This window comes from Zootoca vivipara, chromosome 15 (assembly GCF_965207765.1).
Source record: "Zootoca vivipara chromosome 15, rZooViv2.hap1.1, whole genome shotgun sequence".
NCBI classification, from domain to species: domain Eukaryota; kingdom Metazoa; phylum Chordata; class Lepidosauria; order Squamata; family Lacertidae; genus Zootoca; species Zootoca vivipara.
In genome coordinates this window covers 15,746,529-15,767,248 of record NC_142598.1, presented here as the reverse complement: position 1 = coordinate 15,767,248, position 20,720 = coordinate 15,746,529, and the positions used below count along the sequence as shown (strand labels likewise).

Here is a 20,720-nt window from a genome sequence, read left to right as displayed (position 1 = left end):
ACTGCAGCACCGGAACATCAGAAACAGCCTTGTACTGAGTCAGAACATTGGTCCACCTAGCTCAGTACCGTCAGCTCTGACTGGCAGCAGTTCTCTAGAATTGCAGACATAAATCTTGCCCAGCACAGCCTAGATCTCCTGTATATCCGTGAGCCCTGGCCTTCTCCCAAGAACGTGCTATATGTGGGACTGCCTTTGAAAACAGTCCAGGAATAGAAACTTCAGTTGGTCCCTGACTGAGCAGCAAGCTTTTTAATTGGGACTGGCTGTTATTTATATATTTGCATGCTGTTTGCAAGATTTGTACTGGCTGCAAATCTGCTACTGAGTAAAGTTCACGGTTTTTGGGGCTAACCCAGGCATCCCCAAACTGCGGCCTTCCAGATGTTTTGGCCTACAACTCCCACGATCCCTAGCTAACAGGACCAGTGGTTGGGGAAGATGGGAATTGTAGTCCAAAACATCTGGAGGGCCGAAGTCTGGGGATGCCTGGGCTAACCTATAAGGCCCTTTAGGCCCCAGGCAAAAACATTCCGCTTTAGATCTTTGGCCAATTGGTATCTGATGACCTCTAAAGGTGTTGTGGAAGGGGGGAATATTGGGTTGTCTTTGGGTGTCCTGCCCCCCCCAAATAAATCCTGGCTACGCCCATGGCCTCTTGAGTAAGGGGGTGTTGATTCATGGCACTGTGCCTGACAGTTTGAGGCAGTTTCAGTCAGCTGCCTCCCTCACTGCTGTGTCTCCTGGTGGATTGATGCCAAAATCCGGCATTGCCTGAGCTCTTTTCTGGAAGGTGTGCTTTTTCCAAGAGAAATAGCAGGAGTAAAGGCTATAGGTCAGCAGAAGAACACATGTTTTGCATACAAATGGTCTTATGATCAGTTCTTGGCATCTCCCAACAGGACTGGGGAAGACCCCTCTCTAAAAAAGCCTTGAAAAACTGTTGCCAGTCAGTAGACAACCCTGTGGTAGAGGGACCAATATTTTGACGTCACATAAAATAGCATGCCAGCTTCCTATGTGGGGGGAGTGGTACTTTGTTGTTGTTGTTTAGTCGTTTAGCCGTGTCTGACTCTTCGTGACCCCATGGACCAGAGCACGCCAGGCACTCCTGTCTTGCACTGCCTCCCGCAGTTTGGTCAGACTCATGTTGGGAGCTTCAAGAACACTGTCCAACCATCTCGTCCTCTGTCGTCCCCTTCACCTTGTGCCCTCCATCTTTCCCAACATCAGGGTCTTTTCCAGGGAGTCTTCTCTTCTCATGAGGTGGCCAAAGTATTGGAGCCTCAGCTTCAGGATCTGTCCTTCCAGTGAGCACTGTGGTACTTTACCTTCCCCTAATGGCTCCATTGAAAGTTGCCTTCTCTCGGAGCAGTTCTGTGTGTGTGGGTACTGCCCCACCTGCAATATCTTATTTGCTCCATTTCAGGTATTTCTGCGTGCACACCTGATCAAAGGGAGCCTAATCCCCGGAAGTTTATGCCACAACCAACGCTGCCTCAATCCAAGCCCCCTCCTTGATTTCTCTGCAACAGACCCTGTCCCGAGGGAGCGCCCCAGGAGAGGGCTTTTAAGAAAGGCCGATTTTTGCAAGCTCAGCGGGACTCGCTCCCAAGCAGCAAAGCTGAAACCACCTCCGAGGAAGGAGCATGCGCCGCTTGGCGGAGCCCGTGTGGGCTTTCACTTCCGACGCCAAGCTCCTCCCCCCCCCACCTTGCAAACAGCGGCCCGCCCGGGTGGCCACCGGAGTTGCGCCTGTGCCTTTAAGAGCTGGCTCCGCCCCCTCCCTGCTTGCTTGGCGAATGTTGCAAGATCCAGGCAGGGAGTTTGCAGGTCGGGGTTCCATTGGGCGGAGGAGGCGGAGGAGGAACCCCGCAGCCGCCGACCACCTCCGGATCCGAGCACCTGGCCGATCCCCCCGCCCCCGCACCGAGTTAGGAACCCAGCCGAGGAAGGGGCTCCGCAGCCGGAGGGAACGAGGCCTTGCAAAGCCTGGTGAGTTGTTTTGCTTCCATTCCCGAAGCTTGCGGGTGGGTGGTGGGGAGCCCGGCTGGGGGGCGGCGTCGTGCAGCTGGGAGGAGCGGCAAGGTCCAGGCATCAAGCCCGCCCCACCCACGGCCTCCCTGTGCAGACGTTGCTGAGATGCGTGGAAAGAGAGTGCCTGGGGGGCTTGGCTTGGAATCCACACACACACACCCCAATTCCAACCAGCCCTAGAGGACCTTCTTTTCCATGCCAGGCTTAGCCCTTGGGTTTTGCGAAGTAGCCACGGGGAGAGCACTTCTGAGCATGTGCAGAGTCGCATTCCACCTCTACACATCACCAGGAGTCGGGAGAGGCCAGAGCCGAACGTGGGAGTTGCCAGGGGTGAAACTTGAATAAAATATTGGGGGGCCCAGGTAAGCCCCGCCCCACAGAATCCATCACATGATGCAGTTGCATGCACACCATGCCCATCAACTTTTTTTGGGGGGGGGGGAGGTAAAGGTAAAGGGACCCCTGACCATTGGGTCCAGTCGCGGACGACTCTGGAGTTGCGGCGCTCATCTCGCTTTACTGGCCGAGGGAGCTGACGTTTGTCCACAGGCAGTTTTTCCAGGTCATGTGACCAGCAGGACTAAGCTGCTTCTGGCGAACCAGAGCAGCGCACGGAAACGCCATTTACCTTCCCGCCGGAGCGATACCTATTTATCTACTTTGGAGGGTCCCAAAGGGACCTCGGCCCTTCGGACTTGGCTCCTCTGGGGTTTGCCACTGCCCCAGTCGAAGTGCCTGCATGATGCGGGTGTGTCGTTGCATTCACATGGTTACATTTTTAGGCGTGTGTGTGAAAACGTACTGTGAAGGGGCTCCCGGGCTTGTAGCTAGGATGGTTCAACCTTTGGTTGGACTTGGCACTCCTCGAGCTTTTGGCTGCTGCAGGTGGTAGTGGTAGGTTGCATAATTTGCAAGTGGCACTTATTCCAGATTACTTCGTAGGTGTGTGGGTGTGTTGCTCCAGCATACAAGGCAAGTGGGCAGAGGAATGTCTCCCCGTGTCCTGCCTCCCTTGGGCCCCACCCACACCATACATTTGAAGCAGGATCCTGCCACTTCCCCTGAAAGAATCCTGGGAGCTGTAGTTGAAGGGTCCCGGCTGTTGTTAGGAGACCCCTGTTCCCCTCACATGGCTAGGGTTCCCAGAGTGTCTTAAAAGTCAATCCCTCCTCTGAGGGAACTTTGTGAGTTACAACTCTGTCACGCCCTTCACAAACAGTTCCCACGATTATTTGGAGGAAGCTTTGATGTGATCCCCCTTTAGATGTGCAGTGCAAATGGGGCCTCAGTTGTTGGTGATTTTTGTAAACCTGTCTGTTGTTGTTGTTGTTGTTGTTGTTGTTTAGTCGTTTAGTCGTGTCCGACTCTTCGTGACCCCATGGACCAGAGCACGCCAGGCACTCCTGTCTTCCACTGCCTCCCGCAGTTTGGTCAAACTCATGTTGGTAGCTTCGAGAACACTGTCCAATGGGTTTATATAAGCTTTTTTGTATATTATTATTATTATTAATTTTACTTGTATCCCACTCATCTGATTGGGCAGCTTCCAACATACATAAAAACATAATAAAACATTACACATCAAAAGGCTTCCTTATACAGGGCTGCCTTCAAAATAATAATAATTCAATATTTCAATTGAACAAAATAAAGCAGCAATAAAACAAGAAGTGCAGGAAAAGTTAGACTTGCTATATACACAGACAGTTTCAATTCCATATTTGCTTGTTGTTATCCTGAACGTATATGTTTAGTCACAGTACTATAGATTGTATAAACGCATTCCGAATGTCATTATGTTTGTCCATGCAGAGTCTACGCAATCTGTTCGTAAGCTGTGAGTGTAGTCGTATCTTCAGTCCGTTGAGTAATCTCTCCAGTGCATCAGTGTCGGAAACTCGCCTCGCCAGATTACCCTGGTGCAGGAGTTGAATAATAATAGCCTTGTGACTCTACACGGTTTGCCATTGCTTCTCTTTTGGGCAGGTGAGGGCCGCCGTGGGGCTGTGGCCTTCTCCTACCTCCCGCCATGGCAATGAGGGAGCTGGTGGAGCCGGAATGCGGAGGCTCCAATCCTCTGATGAAACTGGCCAGCCACTTCACTCAGGACAAAGGTCTGCAGCAGGAGGGGCTCCGGGCTTGGCCTCCCAATGCCCCTGTGCCTGAGGGGGTAAGTTTGGCAAAGCTGGAAGGGGAGAGGGGGGGTTCAGAGAGTGGTACCGCTTTGGGGGGCAGGGAATCATATCTCTCTCATCCAAGGACACTCCTGTTAGTGTCGGTCTGTTCAGGAGCACTGCTTTTTCTTATTAAAAAGGAAAATAATCCCTCGGTGGTTAATTCTAGGCCTTCTTATCTCCCTCCCCCCATATCTCTGCCTATTTTAAAAATGGATAATACCCATTTGTCCTGAAATTGTAAAAAAAAAAGCATAGGGATAAAGAAAGCACAAATTCGTTGGGGGGTGCAACTCTTTAATCCAGGCATCCCCAAACTGCGGCCCTCCAGATGTTTTGGCCTACAACTCCCATGATCCCTAGCTAACAGGACCAGTGGTCGGGGAAGATGGGAATTGTAGTCCAAAACATCTGGAGGGGCCGAAGTTTGGGGATGCCTGCTTTTATCCTTTGCGATTTCTATTCTGCCATCGGGTAACAATCTTTTCCTCTTTTGCAGGTGTCCAAACCTCTTGGAAGAGCCTCTGGAGATGAAGTAAGACGTCCTGTGTTTCTTTTCTTTGTTTTCCTCCTTCTCCCTGACCCACTCAGTATTGTTTCCTCGCACACATGCTAGGGCTGGGAGATAACTGGTTTTCAAGATCATGAAATATCACCGGCTAAACATCACGGTATACCAATATGTTACTACAACATCTGAAATAAGGATGGAGCTATGTAGAGGCATTGGCAGGCTTCGCGGTTTTTTCTGCGTCGTGATTTTTCCCCAGTACCTGCTCTCGCGACTCGCTGCCCCCCTGCATGAGACGGGAGAGCTGAGCTGGCAGACCTAACAGGGGCTGCAGGAATCGAGAGAAGCTTCTTTTCCCACACTGTGATTTTTGCCTAGCACACACACACACACACACACACACACACACACACACACACACGTGTCATGATTCGAGATACATCACCAGCTCAAAAATTATGAAACCGATATCGCAATATAGACTTCAAGCTGGTTTTGGACGATACACCACCCAGCCCTAACACACACCATGATTCACAATATCATGCCAGCTCAAAAATTATGAAACGGATATACAGTGGTGCCTCGACTTACAAATTTAATCCGTTCCGAAGGCACCTTCATAGGTCGGAAAATTCGTTAAGTCGAAAAGCGCCATTGGAAACGCGATTTCCCATAGGAATGCATTGGAAACGGAGAAAATCGTAAGTCGAAGCAACCCCATCTAAAAATTCGTAAGTCAAAAAAACCCTATCTAAAACCGCCACGGTTTCCGTTCAGATGTCGAGAAATTCGTAAGCGTGCGGCCATTTGCCCCATTCGTAAGTCGAAAAATTCGGTTGTCGAGTCGTTCGTAAGTCGAGGTACCACTGTAACGATTTGGCCTTCAACTGGTTTGGGACGATAGATCACCCGGCCACAACACATGCTGACGTTATGTTTTCTGGCAGCTGGTGGCAGAGTTCCTTCAAGAGCAGAATGGCCCCCTTCTGTCCCGTGCCCCACAAACATTCAAGATGGATGACCTGCTGGCCGAGATGCAGGAAATTGAGCAATCCAGCTTCCGGCAGGCTCCACAGAGAGGTAAGAGAGGCCTGTCCTGGGAGTCATAGCATGAACAAGAGACCAGCAAAATATTTCTTGGGTGAATGGCGGCCATTGAGGGGGATGTACCCCCCAAGAAAGGGGATGGATTGGGAAGAAGGACAAGGACAGGGAAGCCATTGGGACTTCTCTCATCCTTGTGGGCAGTAGGATGCTAGCACCTGAGCTAGCGCATTTCTGACTCCCTCCGGCTTCCTCTTCTCAGCTCCAGGTGTGGCGGCCTTAGCTTTGTCGGAGAATTGGGCGCAGGAATTCCTTGGCGCTGCCGACAGTACAGTGGACGTCTCAACGGATTACAATGAAGCCGATTGGTCCCAGGAGTTCATTGCTGAGGTTACAGGTGGGGCAGGTGTTGGTGAGAGGGTGACAGGCCTGTTTAGGGAAGTTTTTAATGTTTGATGTTTTATCGTGTTTTTAATATTCTATTGGGAAGCCACCCAGAGTGGCTGGGGAAACCCAGCCAGATGGGTGGGGTATAAATATTATTATTATTATTATTATTATTATTATTATTATTTATTGTTATTTTATTATTGTTTCTTCAAAGATCCCTTGTCTGTGTCTCCTGCCAAGTGGGCCGAAGAATATTTGGAGCAGTCGGAGGAGAAGTTGTGGCTGGGTGAATCAGAAGATCAGACCCTGGCTGATAAATGGTGAGTACCTCCGCTGCTACTTCCTGCAGTGACGTCGACGAGATATTGGGATTTGATCCACGCTGCAGCTCAGAGTAGCACTGCCCAAGTTCTGTGTTGACAGTTACAGGTAGGTAGCCGTGTTGGTCTGACATAGTCGAAACAAAATAAAAAAAATCCTTTCAGCAGCACCTTAAAGACCAACTAAGTTTTTTATTTTGGTATGGCAGTTCCATTTTCATGAAGCAACTGGCTTCTCCTGCAGCCCCAGGGGGAAAGGTTTAAAATTCCACCATGACAGAGAGGTCTTCAGTTTAATGTATTTTTTAAAAGGCTTTTTGGATCAGTGAGACAAAGAACCTTGAAGCTCTCTGGGTTGTTGATGTTTTCCATGTTGCCCTGCCACATTGAATAGAATTATAGTGAACTGAATGGAGAAAGGCATTTAATAAGGGAGCGGCTTAGAAATGGCTGCTGTTACCTATCTTTTGTTAACCTTTAGGTTGGACTACTGCAATGTTTTATATGGGGAGCTCTCCTTTGAAGGCTACTCTGAAATCTCACCTGGAGCAGAATGTGACTGATTCACACTGGGAAAATGCAACATAATCAGGGCTTAAGGATTCCCCCCCCCCCCCAGGTTCATGGTGTATTCTGGGCATTACTGAAAACATAGGTCCTTAACTTTGAAAGCCCTTTATGACTTTGGACAGGCACCCCCAAACTTCGGCCCTCCAGATGTTTTGGACTACAATTCCCATCTTCCCCGACCACTGGTCCTGCTAGCTAGGGATCATGGGAGTTGTAGGCCAAAACATCTGGAGGGCCGCAGTTTGGGGATGCCTGACTTTGGACCACCTTCTCCCTCTTAAGGAGGCCAAACACTTTGATGATCTTTAGAGGCTCCTTTCCCAGGGACAGCCATTTTGTGATATGGAAATCTCTCTCCAGAGAGGAGGACTCTCCCTGCCCTCTGGCCTTGCCTTTCACTTCATTTGCCTTTTTGTTTCTGTTCCTAATTATGGCTTTAGTTTTTGTTGCTCTTGTAGGCTGCTTTCTGCCATTTTCATAGTCTTTCAAATGCTGTTATTGAAATGGTTGTGTACTGATCGTTTTATAAACTGCATTGCAAACTGGAGGGGTGGGAGATATAAAATAAACACACCAAAGGTTTATTTTTGTGATGGTGTGCCCAAACACTTCAGTACATAGCACCTTCCTAGCTTGCTCCTGAACCACGTTTATTCTTTCTGATCATAGGTATGAGGAATACCAGCCTGAAGAAGACCTCAAGAAAACTGCCAATGAGTTTCTCGCAAAAGTGGATGACCCAAAACTGAATGACTCTGAGGTAAAAAAAAAAGAGACTAGAGTTGTCTTCGTAGGGAACTGGGCACAGATAATATGAGTGCTTGACCATCAGAGTGCCCGCCCATCTGATTTCCCCAGCCACTCTTGGGCAGCTTACAGCGTATCTAAAAATAAAATAAAAACATCAAGCGTTAAAAACCTCCCAGTAAAGGGCTGCCTTCAGATGTCTTCTAAAAGTTGTCTCCTTGACATCTGTAGGGAGGGCGCCACTACCGAGAAGGCCTTCTTCCTGGTTCCCTGTAACTTCGCTTCTCGCAATGGGGGAACCAGCAGAAGACCCTCAGAGGAGGCAACGTTTTGTTTCCTCCTCAAAATATTTATGTCTGTCTACACTCACACATTCTTCTCCCCACACACCTCTCCTTTCTCTGCCTTCACTCCTTGAAAAATGGCAGTCTTGTTTTAAGAATTGGGATTCAGATGTTCCCTGATCTTCTTGCTTCCAATCCAGGGCAAAAGGTTGGCAGAAAGGGCTTTGAGGTAGGGTGGGAGTTGGGCCTAGAGTCCCAGGGGTCAGCAAACCTTTTCGCAGGAGGCCGGTCCACTGTCCCTCAGACCTTGTGGGGGGACGGACTATATTAGGGGGGGAATGAACGAATTCCTTTGCCCCACAAATAACCCAGAGATGCATTTTTTTAAAAAGGACACATTCCAGTCATGTAAAAACTGATTCCCGGACCGTCTGCGGGCCGGATTGAGAAGGCAATTGGGCCGCATTCGGCCCCCGGGCCTTAGTTTGGGAACCCATGACCTAGACCAGACATCCCCAAACTTTGGCCCTCCAGATGTTTTGGACTACAATTCCCATCTTCCCCAACCACTGGTCCTGTTAGCTAGGGATCATGGGAGTTGTGGGCCAAAACATCTGGAGGGCCGCAGTTTGGGGATCCCTGACCTAGACCTTCCAGCCTGGTGTTATTCTTGGCGTTGCTTTCAAGGAAATGAGAGTTTCTGATCCTGTTCAACTGTTTTAAGCGGCTACCACTTGAGAGGGACCGGCTCCCCGGTTCCTTTTCCTTCAGGGTAGCCGAATGTGTCTCTTCTTTTCTTTCCTGCTGGCTCTGCTCAGTCCAGGCTAGTTCAGATAGAAGAGATTGTGCCGCGGGATGAATGGTGATGGTCTCTCTACCTGTGTCTCCTTTCTTCACGCAGTTCCTAAAGTTTGTCCGCCAGATTGGAGATGGGAGGGTGTCCATCGAGGCAAATCGGGTGACCATTACCCCCAGAAACCAGGATCAGGCAGAACAATGGGCAACTGAGTTTATACAGCAGCAGGTAGGACTCCCAACAGGTAGAGCTCTGCTGCTCACGGGCTGTGTGCTTCTTTGCAACATGCTCTTGTGTGGCCAGTAACCAACGTCTTCAGTGTTGGGAGTAGAACTGGGGGCCAGGAGTGTCAACTTCCACAGAGAGCAGTGTGCATGTAGTCTAGGGGAAGAGAAGACCCACAGCGCAGACCTTCCAGTGATGATTCTGTCCTGTAGGCCCAGATTTTTACACTACGTTGTGCCTGCCATATTGTTTGCCAAGAAATGGGACAGGGCTGCACCCTTTATCTTTGAGATGGGGGGAAAGAACCTTCCTGCTATGTTCTCTTTCTAGAACACATCCGAAGCCTGGGTAGATCAGTTTGCACACTCTGCGGACACGCTGGGCCTGGAGACCGATTTTGAGGAAGCCAAGACTGCTGTGGAGGTAACGTAACCCCCGGTGGGAGCAGGGCTCCCTTGGAGTGAGACTTTTGCTGCGTTTATTTGAGAGACACCTGGTGGGTTCCCCTCATCTTCCTTTCCCCCTCTTCTTTAGTCAGATGTGGACTTCTGGGACAAGCTCCAGGCTGAGTGGGAGGAGATGGCCAAGCGAGATGCAGAGGCTCACCCTTGGCTAACAGACTACGAGGATCTTGCCAGCTCCACTTATGACAAGGTACTCCTGCGGAGGCTCTGCTTGGGGCCTTCTCCTTCTCCACCCCACCCCCCCGGCCTGCTCATCCCTATCGGTTGCTCAACTTCAGATTGTGAGCAAGTGGGTACAGAATTCTCTCTGTGTGTGTTTAATTATACAGTGCTTAGTAACTACAATGCCCTCGCCCTGCACTTGTCATCTGAGGCCCTTCTCTATGTCCCTCATCCCAGAGAGGTTCAGAGGGTGGCAACAAGAGAGCTGGCCTTTTCTGTGGTGGCTCCGTCTGTGGAATGCTCTCCCCAGAGAGGCTTGCCTGGCTCTTTACCCAGGCCTATGGCTATTAAATAATCTATGGCAGGCATCCCCAAACTCGGCCCTCCAGCTGTTTTGGGACTACAACTCCCATCATCCCTCGCTAACATCCCCAGTGGTCAAGGATGATGGGAATTGTAGTCCCAAAACAGCTGGAGGGCTGAGTTTGGGGATGCCTGATCTATGGCCTGTGCTAGACTATGACCTATGATGATTACTGTTTTATTATTAGGCTGTCTGCCGTTATACTTTTTACAGTGGAACCCCTGTTTTCGAACGTCTCAGCTGCCAAAAGTTTTGGATGCTGAAAACCCAGAAGTGAATGCTTCCGTTTTTTAGCGCGTCTCATTTTTCTCCATTGAATTTGCCGACAGCCCTTTGATCCTCAGTTTTCGAACGTTTAGGAAGTTGAACGGTCTTCCGGAACAGATGACGTTCGAAAACCGAGGTTCCACTGTATTTTGTTTTTATCATTGGTGTTCTGTGATGTATTTTCAATGTTGTACACCGCCCTAGGATCTTTTGATAAACTCCGTGTATAAATTGAATCAATAATAATAATAATAACTTGCGAAGTAACCTTCATAAATAAAATATAAAATGGAGGTACAAGCAACTCCCAACTTGTGCATGACACACACGGTGCCGAGAACTCAGAAGTGGGGAGCACCCTGGAGAGTGTTTGTTGGAGGTGAACAGCTGATCACAGGGAAGCAGCTGCTGCTGCTGCGCTACCCCACACACCAGCTGTTAGGCAGGGAAGCTGAGCAGCCCTCAACAAAGCCATTCTGCCCCTCCTGCTCATGAGGAAATCCTCCTTGGAGCCCAAAGAGAATGTCCTCTTTGGGCTCTGGGGAAGCGTCTCCTTGCTATGTGACGAATGAATGGTCTTGTGTTCCTCTGCCCCTTGAATAAAATTGCTGCAAGATCCACTTTAAAAGCAACAACAACAACTTTACTCTCCCTCCCTGGTAGGGATACCAGTTTGAAGAAGAGAACCCCGTGCGTGATCATCCCCAGGCCTTTGAGGAAGGGCTGAAGTGCCTGGAGGAGGGCGACCTCCCCAATGCCGTCTTGTACTTTGAGGCTGCTGTGCAGCAGAACCCGGATCACATGGAGGTGAGTGAAGGGAGGCGGAGCCAGGTCTCCTCTCCTCTCCTTGGGATTAGGCCAGGCTGGGGAAGGATCCCGGGTGTGTGTGTGTTGGCCCTTTGTCAAGACAAACTGGGTCAGTGCTCATTGCTTTGTTGCACTGTGCTAGCTGCTTAGTTGCCCGGCTGTGGACGATGGGCTTCCCTTTCAGAGCGCTGAGAAGTTGGGCACTTTGGGGGAGAGGATGCAGAAATGTTTCAAAAGTTGGGGACTCGCCCCTCCCCTTCAGCACTGCTGGTAAGCAGAGAGAAAACAGCCCTGACTCCTTGTCATATCTCCGTTTCAGGCCTGGCAGTACCTGGGAACGACACAAGCAGAGAATGAGCAGGAGCTTTCAGCCATCAGTGCTCTCAGGCGGTGAGTAACCTGCCTGGCGTAGTAACACCTTGAGGTTGTGCTTCTTTTTTGGGAATTGCAGAGGCAAAGTCCAGGATGACGCCTGAAACCAAATGGCTAGAGATGCTGGTGGTATATTGAAACCTTAAATCTCATTCTTCCATGACCTGAGTCCTAGCATTGATATGAGAAAGGGAAACTCCATTCAAGAATTTATAAGCCTTTGTAAGAGAGAATTTTAAGGGACCCAGGTGGCGCTGTGGGCTAAACCACTGAGCCTAGGGCTTGCTGATAAGAAGGTCGGCGGTTCGAATCCCTGTGACGGGGTGAGCTCCCGTTGCTTGGTCCCAGCTCCTGCCAACCTAGCAGTTCGAAAGCACATCAAAATGCAAGTAGATAAATAGGAACCGCTATAGCGGGAAGGTAAACGGCATTTCCATGTGCTGCTCTGGTTTGCCAGAAGCGGCTTTGTCATGCTGGCCACATGACCTGGAAGCTGTACGCCGGCTCCCTCGGCCAATAATGTGAGATGAGCGCGCAACCCTAGAGTCGGTCACGACTGGACCTAATAGTCAGGGGTCCCTTTACCTTTTTAAGAGAGAATTTATAAGAGAATAGCTCTGGGCGATATATTGATATAGCGTACAAAACTAGTTTGAACTCCATATTATGATAACAGTTTCATAACTTTTCAACCTGGCGATAGATTGCGAATCATGGTGTGTGTGTGTGTGTGTGCTTTGCAAAAAATCACAGTACTGTATGGGGAAAACTGTGAAGCCAGCCAATGCCTCTACACACCTCCATCCTTATTTCGGACATTGTGATATATCTCAATGTTTAGCAAATGATATATCACAATTTTGAAAACCAGGTATCGCCCATTGCTACTGTTCACCTTTATATAGTTTTGTCCTTATTTAAAACAATGATATATTAGTTAGTGATATATTGTGATGTTATCCCTAGTGGAGAAACAGTCCCTTTAAACCTAATTTGTTTGGGTTTTTTGGAAGCTGCTAGAAATTCTGGACTAACGGATCGGAGCGCAGATGTTCCTTAACAGGCTCTCAAGTCCAAAACTAAGGAAAATGAGTTGAGAACTCGTGATGCATACAGATGTTTGCTCCTTTAGGATGGGAGGGGTGAATGCCCATTTTCTCGAAGGCTGTACCAATTGGACATCCTGATTGGCTGCCTCGGGTTATGAGACCTGGGCCCAGCATTCACTTAAATTTGGGCTTTGGGCTATTGTGTAGTAGCTTTCATCGCAAAGGTTCCTGTCATGATTCCAGATTGAAGTCTGCCCTGCTGCTCAACTTCCAGTATCTTGTGTGTTACTTAATCTTTAGCCAGATAAGATAGTTTTGTTGTTTTCTTTCCTTCTGAGTTGCTTTAAATTGTGTTGTCATCTGAAACCCCTTTTCTCCAACAAACCTTGTTTTTTTAAAATAATTTTTTAAAATGTTTTTATGAAGAATTGCTTTTTGTTTGAGTTCCTGAACCTTGGCTGGACCCTAAAGACAGTGCAATCACTAAAGCTTTCTATTTTGTTCCTAGTTGTCTTCCTTTGCTTTATAAACTAAAATATTTCAAGCCTTTTTCCTGTTAGGGACGGTCCTCCCCCAAATTCTGATCATTTTGCTTGCCCTTCTCTGCATTTCTTTCCGCTCTATCGTTAGTCCCTTGTTTTGAGATGAACTGTATATAGTACTCTTAACTGTAGCTGCACCATAGATTTATGCAAGGCCACTGCGATTCTGCTCTCTTTTGGGCCAGGAACAGCAAACCCATTGTGGAAAGCAAGCAGAACAAACAGGTTACGCAAGTATCTGGTGTAAGACGTCCTTTGAAAAATACAATATTATGGTCGTAAATTTTATTTGGCATCAGGAGATGAGACAGTAGTTTGACACTGTGCTCAAACTGCAGGATAGTAGCAAAGGAAGGATGACAGCTGGGGGGGGGGGGGAAGCAGAGCCAAAGAATGGCCAGGAAGCTGTGAAGAATTAGATTTTTTCTTGGCGTGACTGATGGCAGCCCATAGAGTTCCCTCACAGTTCCTGAGCTTTTGGCAGACACTCGCCACACCTCATTTTAGCATGAAAACCTGAGAGTTAACAGGACAGAAAACACATGTTCGTGGCAGAGGTCCATCTCTCAATGCTGCCCAGTTGCAAACCTCCTTGTGGGGGAAGAGCTTTATTTTGTTACAAATTTCCAGGCTTACAGGTGAAACTCGCAAAATTAGAATATCGTCGAAAAGTGCGTTTATTTCAGTAACGCAGCTTAAAAGGTGAAACCAGCATATGAGATAGATGCATGGCATGCAAAGCAAGATATGTCAAGCCTTTTATTTGTTGTAATTGTAATTGTTTGTCGTTAGCTGGGTCAATTATAAATGGAATGTAATTAATGAAATGTAATAGCGATGTTTATTTTTTTATTATTGTAACTATTTGTTTTATTACTGTGGAATTTCCAAAAGAAAACATTTGTAAAAAATAAAAATAAAAATAAAAAAATAAAAAGTTGCATTACTGAAAGCAATGCACTTTTCGACCATATCATAATTTTCGAGTTTCACCTGTAGGAGCTCTCTGCAGCCAGCACATTTGCAATAGCTGCTGCAGATCAACCAGCTGGGGAGGGTCTGCATTTCAGGAGGGAGCCTGGACCCTCCTAGCCAGCTGGGCTGCTATTTTTTTTTGTAAGAATGGTATGAGATGAGGAGAAACAAGAAACCTCCTCCTCCTCCTCCTCCTCCTCCTCCTCCTCCTCCTCCTCCTCCTCCTCCTCCTCCTCCTCCTCCTGAGGTTACAGAAATGATCCCCTTCAGTTTTTTGACTTGCGTGCTTTGACCTCTTTCCCCACAGGTGCCTGGAGTTGCAGCCCGGGAACCTCACGGCGCTCATGGCTTTGGCGGTCAGCTTCACCAATGAGTCGCTGCAGAAGCAGGCCTGCGAGACCCTGCGCGACTGGTTGCGCCACAAGCCAGCCTACGCTCACCTGATAGGGAAGGAGGAGGAGGAAGCGGGGAGCCCAGGCCCAGGCCTCGGGCCTTCCAAGCGCATCCTGGGCTCCCTTTTAACCGAGTGAGTCTGGGGAACGGGGGAAAGCGAGGATGGAAGGGGACTTGGGAAATACAGGTGGGGCTCCTCACAGCAGGGGTGTGGCCCGGCTGACCATCAGGGCTCCCTTCCAGCTATTCTGTGATTCGTTACCCTGTTGTATATCTCTCTGGGACGCGGGTGGCACTGTGTTCTAAACCCCTGAGCCTCTTGGGCTTGCTGATCAGGTCAGCGGTTTGAATCCCCGTGACAGGGCGAGCTCCTGTTGCTCTATCCCAGCTCCTGCCAACCTACCGTGTTTCTCCAAAAATAAGACACTGTCTTATATTTATTTTTCCTCAAAAAAACACATGGTGGCTTATTTTCAGGGGATGTCTTTTTTATTATTATTCATTCAGTATGGTACAGTTTAACCTACAAGGTTAAACTGCCTATCACTATGGCTTATTTTGGGGGTATGGCTTATTTTGGGGGTATGGCTTATTTTGGGGGTATGGCTTATTTTTGGAGAAACACGGTAGTAGTAGTAGTAATAATAATAATAATAATATAATAATAATAATAATAATAATAAATTTATTATTTATACCCCACCCATCTGGCTAGGTTTCCCCAGCCACTCTGGGCGGCTTCCAACAAGACATTTAAATACAATGATCTATTAAACATTAAAAGCTTCCCTAAAACAGGGCTGCCTTCAGATGTCTCCTAAAAGTCTGGTAGTTGTTTTTCTCTTTGACATCTGGTGGGACGGCGTTCCACAGGGCGGGTGCCACTACCGAGAAGGCCTAGCAGTTCGAAAGCATGCCAGTGCAAGTAGATAAATAGGTGGGAAGGTAAACTGCGTTTCCGTGCACTCTGGTTTCCGTCACGATGTTCCGTTGCGCCAGAAGTGGTTTAGTCCTGCTGACCACATGACCTGGAAAAAGCTGTTGACAAACGCCGGCTCCCTTGGCCTGAAAGCGAGATGAGCGCCGCAACCCCATAGTCGCCTTTGACTGGACTTGACTGTCCAGGGGTCCTTTACCTTTTTTTTACCTGTACATCTCTCTCTCCTTTCCGGACGTGCCCCAGCTCTCTCTTTGTGGAAGTAAAGGAGCTCTTTTTGGCGGCTGTGCGTAGCAACACCTCTGCCGTGGACCCTGATGTGCAGTGTGGCCTGGGCGTTCTCTTCAACCTGAGCAGCGAGTACGAAAAGGCTGTGGACTGCTTCACTGCTGCGCTGAGTGCGCGGCCCAATGTAAGGCATGAGCGCAAGCGGCGCTGAGAAAAGTGTGAGGTTGGGGAGGTGGACTTACAGGGTGGGAATTCGGCCTCGGGGCTGCACCGCTCAGTTCGCGGGAGTGGGGATTGTCTGACCTGAATGCTCAACCATGCGAAGAACAAATAAATGTGCCCACATAGAAAATGGAGCACACCAGAGGCAAATGAGTTCGGACTTGGCCTTCTCTTGAACCCTGCTAAGTGTGGGGATGTTTGTTTCATTTTCAGAATCAAAGCCCACAGTCTTTCCGCCAATTTTTAAGGCAAAGGCAGGTTCATAAAGGCGAAAGGCAGTTCTTTAAGCGTCCAGATTCTAGGCTGTCATGGGCTTTAAACCTCTACTACTACTAATAGTTTATTATTTGCATCCTGCCCAGCGGACTGGGTTGCCCCAGCCACTCTGGGCGGCTTCCAATGTATATAAAAACATAACGAAACATTACACGTTAAAAAGCTCCCCTATACAGGGCTGCTTTCGAATGTCTTCTAAAAGTTGTGTAGTTACTCATCTCCTTGACATCTGATGGGAGGGCATTCCACAGGGTGGGTACTGCTACCGAGAAGGCCCTCTGCCTGGTTCCCTGTAGCTTTACTTCTCATAGTGAGGGAACCGCTAGAAGACCCTCGGAGCTGGACCAGTGTCCAGGCTGAATGATGGGGGTGGAGACGCTCCTTCAGGTGTACAGGGCCCGAGGCCATTTAGGGCTTTAAAGGTCAGCAGCAACCCTTGGAGTTGTGCTCAGAAAAGTACTGTTTTCTAAACAAAAGCACTTGGAATTGGACCTATAGATAACTATGCAACGTAGGTACCAGTGAGCTTTTTAAAATCATGGGGAACTTGCGGGATACAGGGGTAACCAGTGGGTGGGATCTGGAAGCCGGGAAGGAATGTGCTGCTCTTGAATGAAGCATGCATTCTCTGTGGAAGAACTCATGGGTTTAATAAGGCTCTCTCTGGTCTCCTCGCAGGATCATCTCCTCTGGAACAAGCTAGGGGCTACTTTGGCCAATGGAAACCGGAGTGAAGAAGCTGTGGCAGCGTATAGGCATGCTTTGGAACTGCAGCCTGGCTACATCCGCTCCCGCTACAATCTCGGCATCAGCTGCATCAACCTAGGCGCTCACAGGTGAGTGGCAGGGAGTGGCTTAAGGGTTGCAAAGAGCATGGGTAGGCAAACTAAGGCCCGGAGGCCAGAACCGGCCCAACTGCCTTTTAAATCCGGTCCGCGGATGGTCCGGGGATCAGCGTGTTTTTACATGAGTAGAATGTGTCCTTTTATTTAAAAAGCATCTCTGGGTTATTTGTGGGGCATATGAATTCGTTCTTTTTTCTTTCTTTTTTCAAAATGTAGTCCGGCCCCCCAAAAGGTCTGAGGGACAGTGGACCGGTCCCCTGCTGAAAAAGTTTGCTGACCCCTGGCATAGAGGGACAAGGAAAAGTCAAGCTTGCCTCTACCCCCTACGCCAGGCATCCCCAAACTGCTGCCCTCCAGATGTTTTGGCCTACAACTCCCATCATCCCTAGCTAACAGGACCAGTGGTCAGGGATGATGGGAATTGTAGTCCAAAACATCTGGAGGGCCGAAGTTTGGGGATGCCTGCCCTAAGCCCCCAAAGCTATTGACCAAATTCTGGGTCCAATTCTTGAGATCTGTTGAAAATGGCACCGTTTTGATAGTGGTTTTGTGGCTCGTCTTGAGAATGATCCGCTAGTCTTTTGGAATGTGGACGGAGCCCAGGCAGTTGTCCGCTGTACTTTTCTGCATGTCAGGGAAAGTCTGAAATCATTCCCAAGAGCCGTGGAAGCTAACCAGAAGTTGCTGGGGGGGGGGGGCTGCATTTCAAGAGGGAGCCTGGAAGGCTGGGCAGCTTTTTGCAAGCGATAATGTTCTGAGATGAGAAGAGACTTTAAGGTCGTTACCAGGTCAAAATGGTCACCTTCGCTCACCCTTGGTGTTCCTTGTTTGAATGCTTAAAGGAAGGAGCTCTCCGTGCCTTTCTGTAGGTCAGATCAATCCTTTAAACTGGACACACTGTGGATATGTCTTTGTTTTGGAGCCTGGTCTGTGGGTTCTACAGTCCCTGACAAATATTACCTGTCACCTGAGGTCAGAGGCACCTTTTAAAATCAGTGGTGCTTTCTTGGAATGCAGAGTTAAAGTAAATTATCGAATCATCAATTCTAGCACGTTGGGGGGTGGGCAACAAAATAATATAATTTGGCATCTGAACAATTGGCATTATTAATTGTATAATCATTTGGTATTGACAATGAGGCTTTTATTGGGTAATTGAAATTGTAATTGAAATTGAATTACAATTTCAATTGTAATTGAAAACTATTGCAATTGAAAACTAATTAAAAAATTATTATATGAGCAAAAAACAACAACCAGTGATGCTTCTTCCATGCAGACAAGCTGAGATTGGTTTGGCCATGATTTGGCTTCTTGCCTTGGCTTTACGATTTGCAAGGGTTAAGCGGAGTAGAGCCGGCAGAGCAGTGTCTATTACAAAAGTATTTCCATAGCTCCTGGGGAGTTGCCTGACAAGCAGAGGGCATGGAAGACGTGGGAGCCCTAGAACTGCTGCCTTGATCTCGCCATGTGTCATGGGCTGGTTGGATGCAGAGGAATTGGGGAGGGAACCAGCTGAGGAACCATCAAGGGGAAAGGACTTAGAGCCCGGGGAGTGGTGGTGGGACAACAGTGAGTGGTCAGAGGGAGAACATAGGGAAGAGGTGGTTTTGGAAGCTGACGAGGTAACGGGTCTTAGTGAGCTGGGAGAATCTGTGGCAGAGAGAAGTCCAGAAGCGGAGGCAGAAGCGGAAGCAGGTAAGTTGGAGGCCAAGAGGCGGAGATGAGTCCAGCTGGTGAAGAGTCACCGGTGTCTCCCTCTCCTGCTGCAAAAAGCTCACCTTCCCCAGGTCTCCCAGAACCAGCAGAGGCATGAAGAGGGCAGAGAAGTTGGCTTCATGCAGGCACAGTCTCCGATTGCTTGAGAAAAGCCCTGGAGAGGAGGGGACTTAGGCAGCTGTGGACCTTCAGTCCCAGCAACTGCTTCAAGGGGGCAAGACCTGTCGGAGATAAGTTGCACTGCTCCTTAGCCCTGACACTCCTGTCTCGGCCATGTTGTTGTTGCTATTGAAAGAGTTAACTCCCAACCTGCGTGGTGTGGTTTACTGCTGGCTTGTTCCTGACACCATGCCTAATGATCGGGGCACGTTTTCCTCCATGGTCCCTTCTCTCCGCTTCCTTTTGTCACTTGCTCTCTTGCTGTCTCGAAACAGGGAGGCTGTGGAGCACTTCCTGGAGGCCTTGTACATGCAACAGAAGAGCCGGGGCCCGCGAGGCCAGCAGGGGGCCATGTCTGACAACATCTGGAGCACCCTCCGTATGGCGCTCTCAATGCTGGGCCAGAGTGACCTTTACGGGGCGGCTGACGCCCGGGACCTTCCGACACTGCTGCAAGCTTTTGGGATTCAGCAGTGACTCTTGGACGGGCTCCCCTGCGAGTGCAGGATGAGCCCTCGCCAGCGCTGATCTCCCCCGCCCACAACTGCCCATCTGCCCAACACGTGCACACCTCATTCAGGCAGCTTCCTCCCCCCCCTCCCAATCTCACTTCCCACCCCCATCCCCTATGTTTCAGATCAACACATTTTCAGTTGTCTTTGGTCCAGGGCTGTTCAGTCGCTCATGGTTTTATCTTGGACCTGCCACTGTAGAATTGTAGCCTGTGTTCAGCAGCAGTAAGCTGGCTTGCGTGCCTCCCTTAACGTCTTCTGGGTTTGCTTTCTCCAGCGATGCAAATCCCCTTGAGCAGGAAAAAACGTTTATACTTTTCCCTGCACTTCATCAGTGCGCTGAAATTGCACCTCTTTGTAGTGTCTTTACATGATCATTCTACTTAAGAGTCTTTTCCCCCCAAAAGGGATGAATGAATGAATCATGGTGTAGAATTCTGGGGCTCTCGTCTTCAAAAAGGTGCTGTTAACTTTTAAGGTACGACACAAAATGATCGGACATATCTCACTGGGCACCAGCATAGCGGGGTTTTCTACAGTGTTCTGTTTTGTCCCAACCCGCCCGGGGAAGAAGTGAGTGAAGGACTAAGCTCTCCAGTGCGATACTGACAAAACCAAGGATGTACATTGGGGGGGGGGCAGAAATGGGGTTCACTTCAAAAGATCAGGGCAGGACCTATGTCTTAATATCCTGCCACTTAGCTCTTTTGTAAAGTAAAAGGGGGACTGGTTATCTCTCTGCATATGATTCTCCCCTTCTGTGTAATTGGGCCCTTTCATTATAAATATCTGTATATGATTTTTGTTGGGAAATGTTTTTAAATTGTAAAATATTTTGTATAATAGAAGGGAAAAAGAATTAAACCTGCCAAATGAAGCTGCCTGCTTTTCATTCTTGTGCATGAAAACATTCCATGGTTGGAGGCTCTTCATTCCTTTTCCTCTTATCCTTCACCTCTGCATCTATTTGATACTCTGAATGTCCTACTCTGCAGAATAAAGCTAAAATAACTAGGCTGATGATTTCCCCGTCGGCTGTGTAGTTTCCAAATCTCAATAGATGAGGAGATTTGGTCTTCATTGGTAGAGCAGAGCAGAGCAGCAGCGTTGTCTGTGCCTCCTCTCATTTGCTAAATCACGATACATTTCTAACAAGGTGCCAACTTGCAAAGGGATCTCTAGTGACCTGCCATGGATGCTTTAGTTGACATTCCTGCATTGTAGGCGGTTGGACTAGATGACCTTTGGGGGGCGTCCCTTCCAGCTCTATAACTCTATGCACTTTATATTAAGTTCTAACCAGCTCAATTTAACAGGCTGCAGCTG

At 48.7% G+C, this 20,720-nt stretch overlaps 1 protein-coding gene across 2 annotated transcripts; it reads left to right on the top strand.

Moving 5' to 3' along the window:
- Positions 1-1,778: 1,778 nt before the first annotated feature.
- On the top strand, positions 1,779-20,271 carry PEX5 (peroxisomal biogenesis factor 5). Of its 2 annotated transcripts, XM_035141149.3 has the most exons (16): positions 1,779-1,995; positions 4,024-4,207; positions 4,711-4,746; positions 5,673-5,805; positions 6,032-6,166; positions 6,374-6,479; positions 7,719-7,809; positions 8,982-9,104; positions 9,432-9,524; positions 9,636-9,755; positions 11,022-11,165; positions 11,485-11,555; positions 14,411-14,629; positions 15,680-15,845; positions 16,838-16,995; positions 19,158-20,271. In XM_035141149.3, exons 2-16 carry the CDS (start codon positions 4,067-4,069, stop codon positions 19,357-19,359), a joined length of 1,938 nt encoding a protein of 645 aa, XP_034997040.1. In that variant the 5' UTR covers positions 1,779-1,995; positions 4,024-4,066; the 3' UTR covers positions 19,360-20,271. The 2 variants fall into 2 exon arrangements, with proteins under 2 accessions (XP_034997040.1, XP_034997042.1); XM_035141151.3 differs by lacking the exon at positions 8,982-9,104.
- Positions 20,272-20,720: the final 449 nt, after the last annotated feature.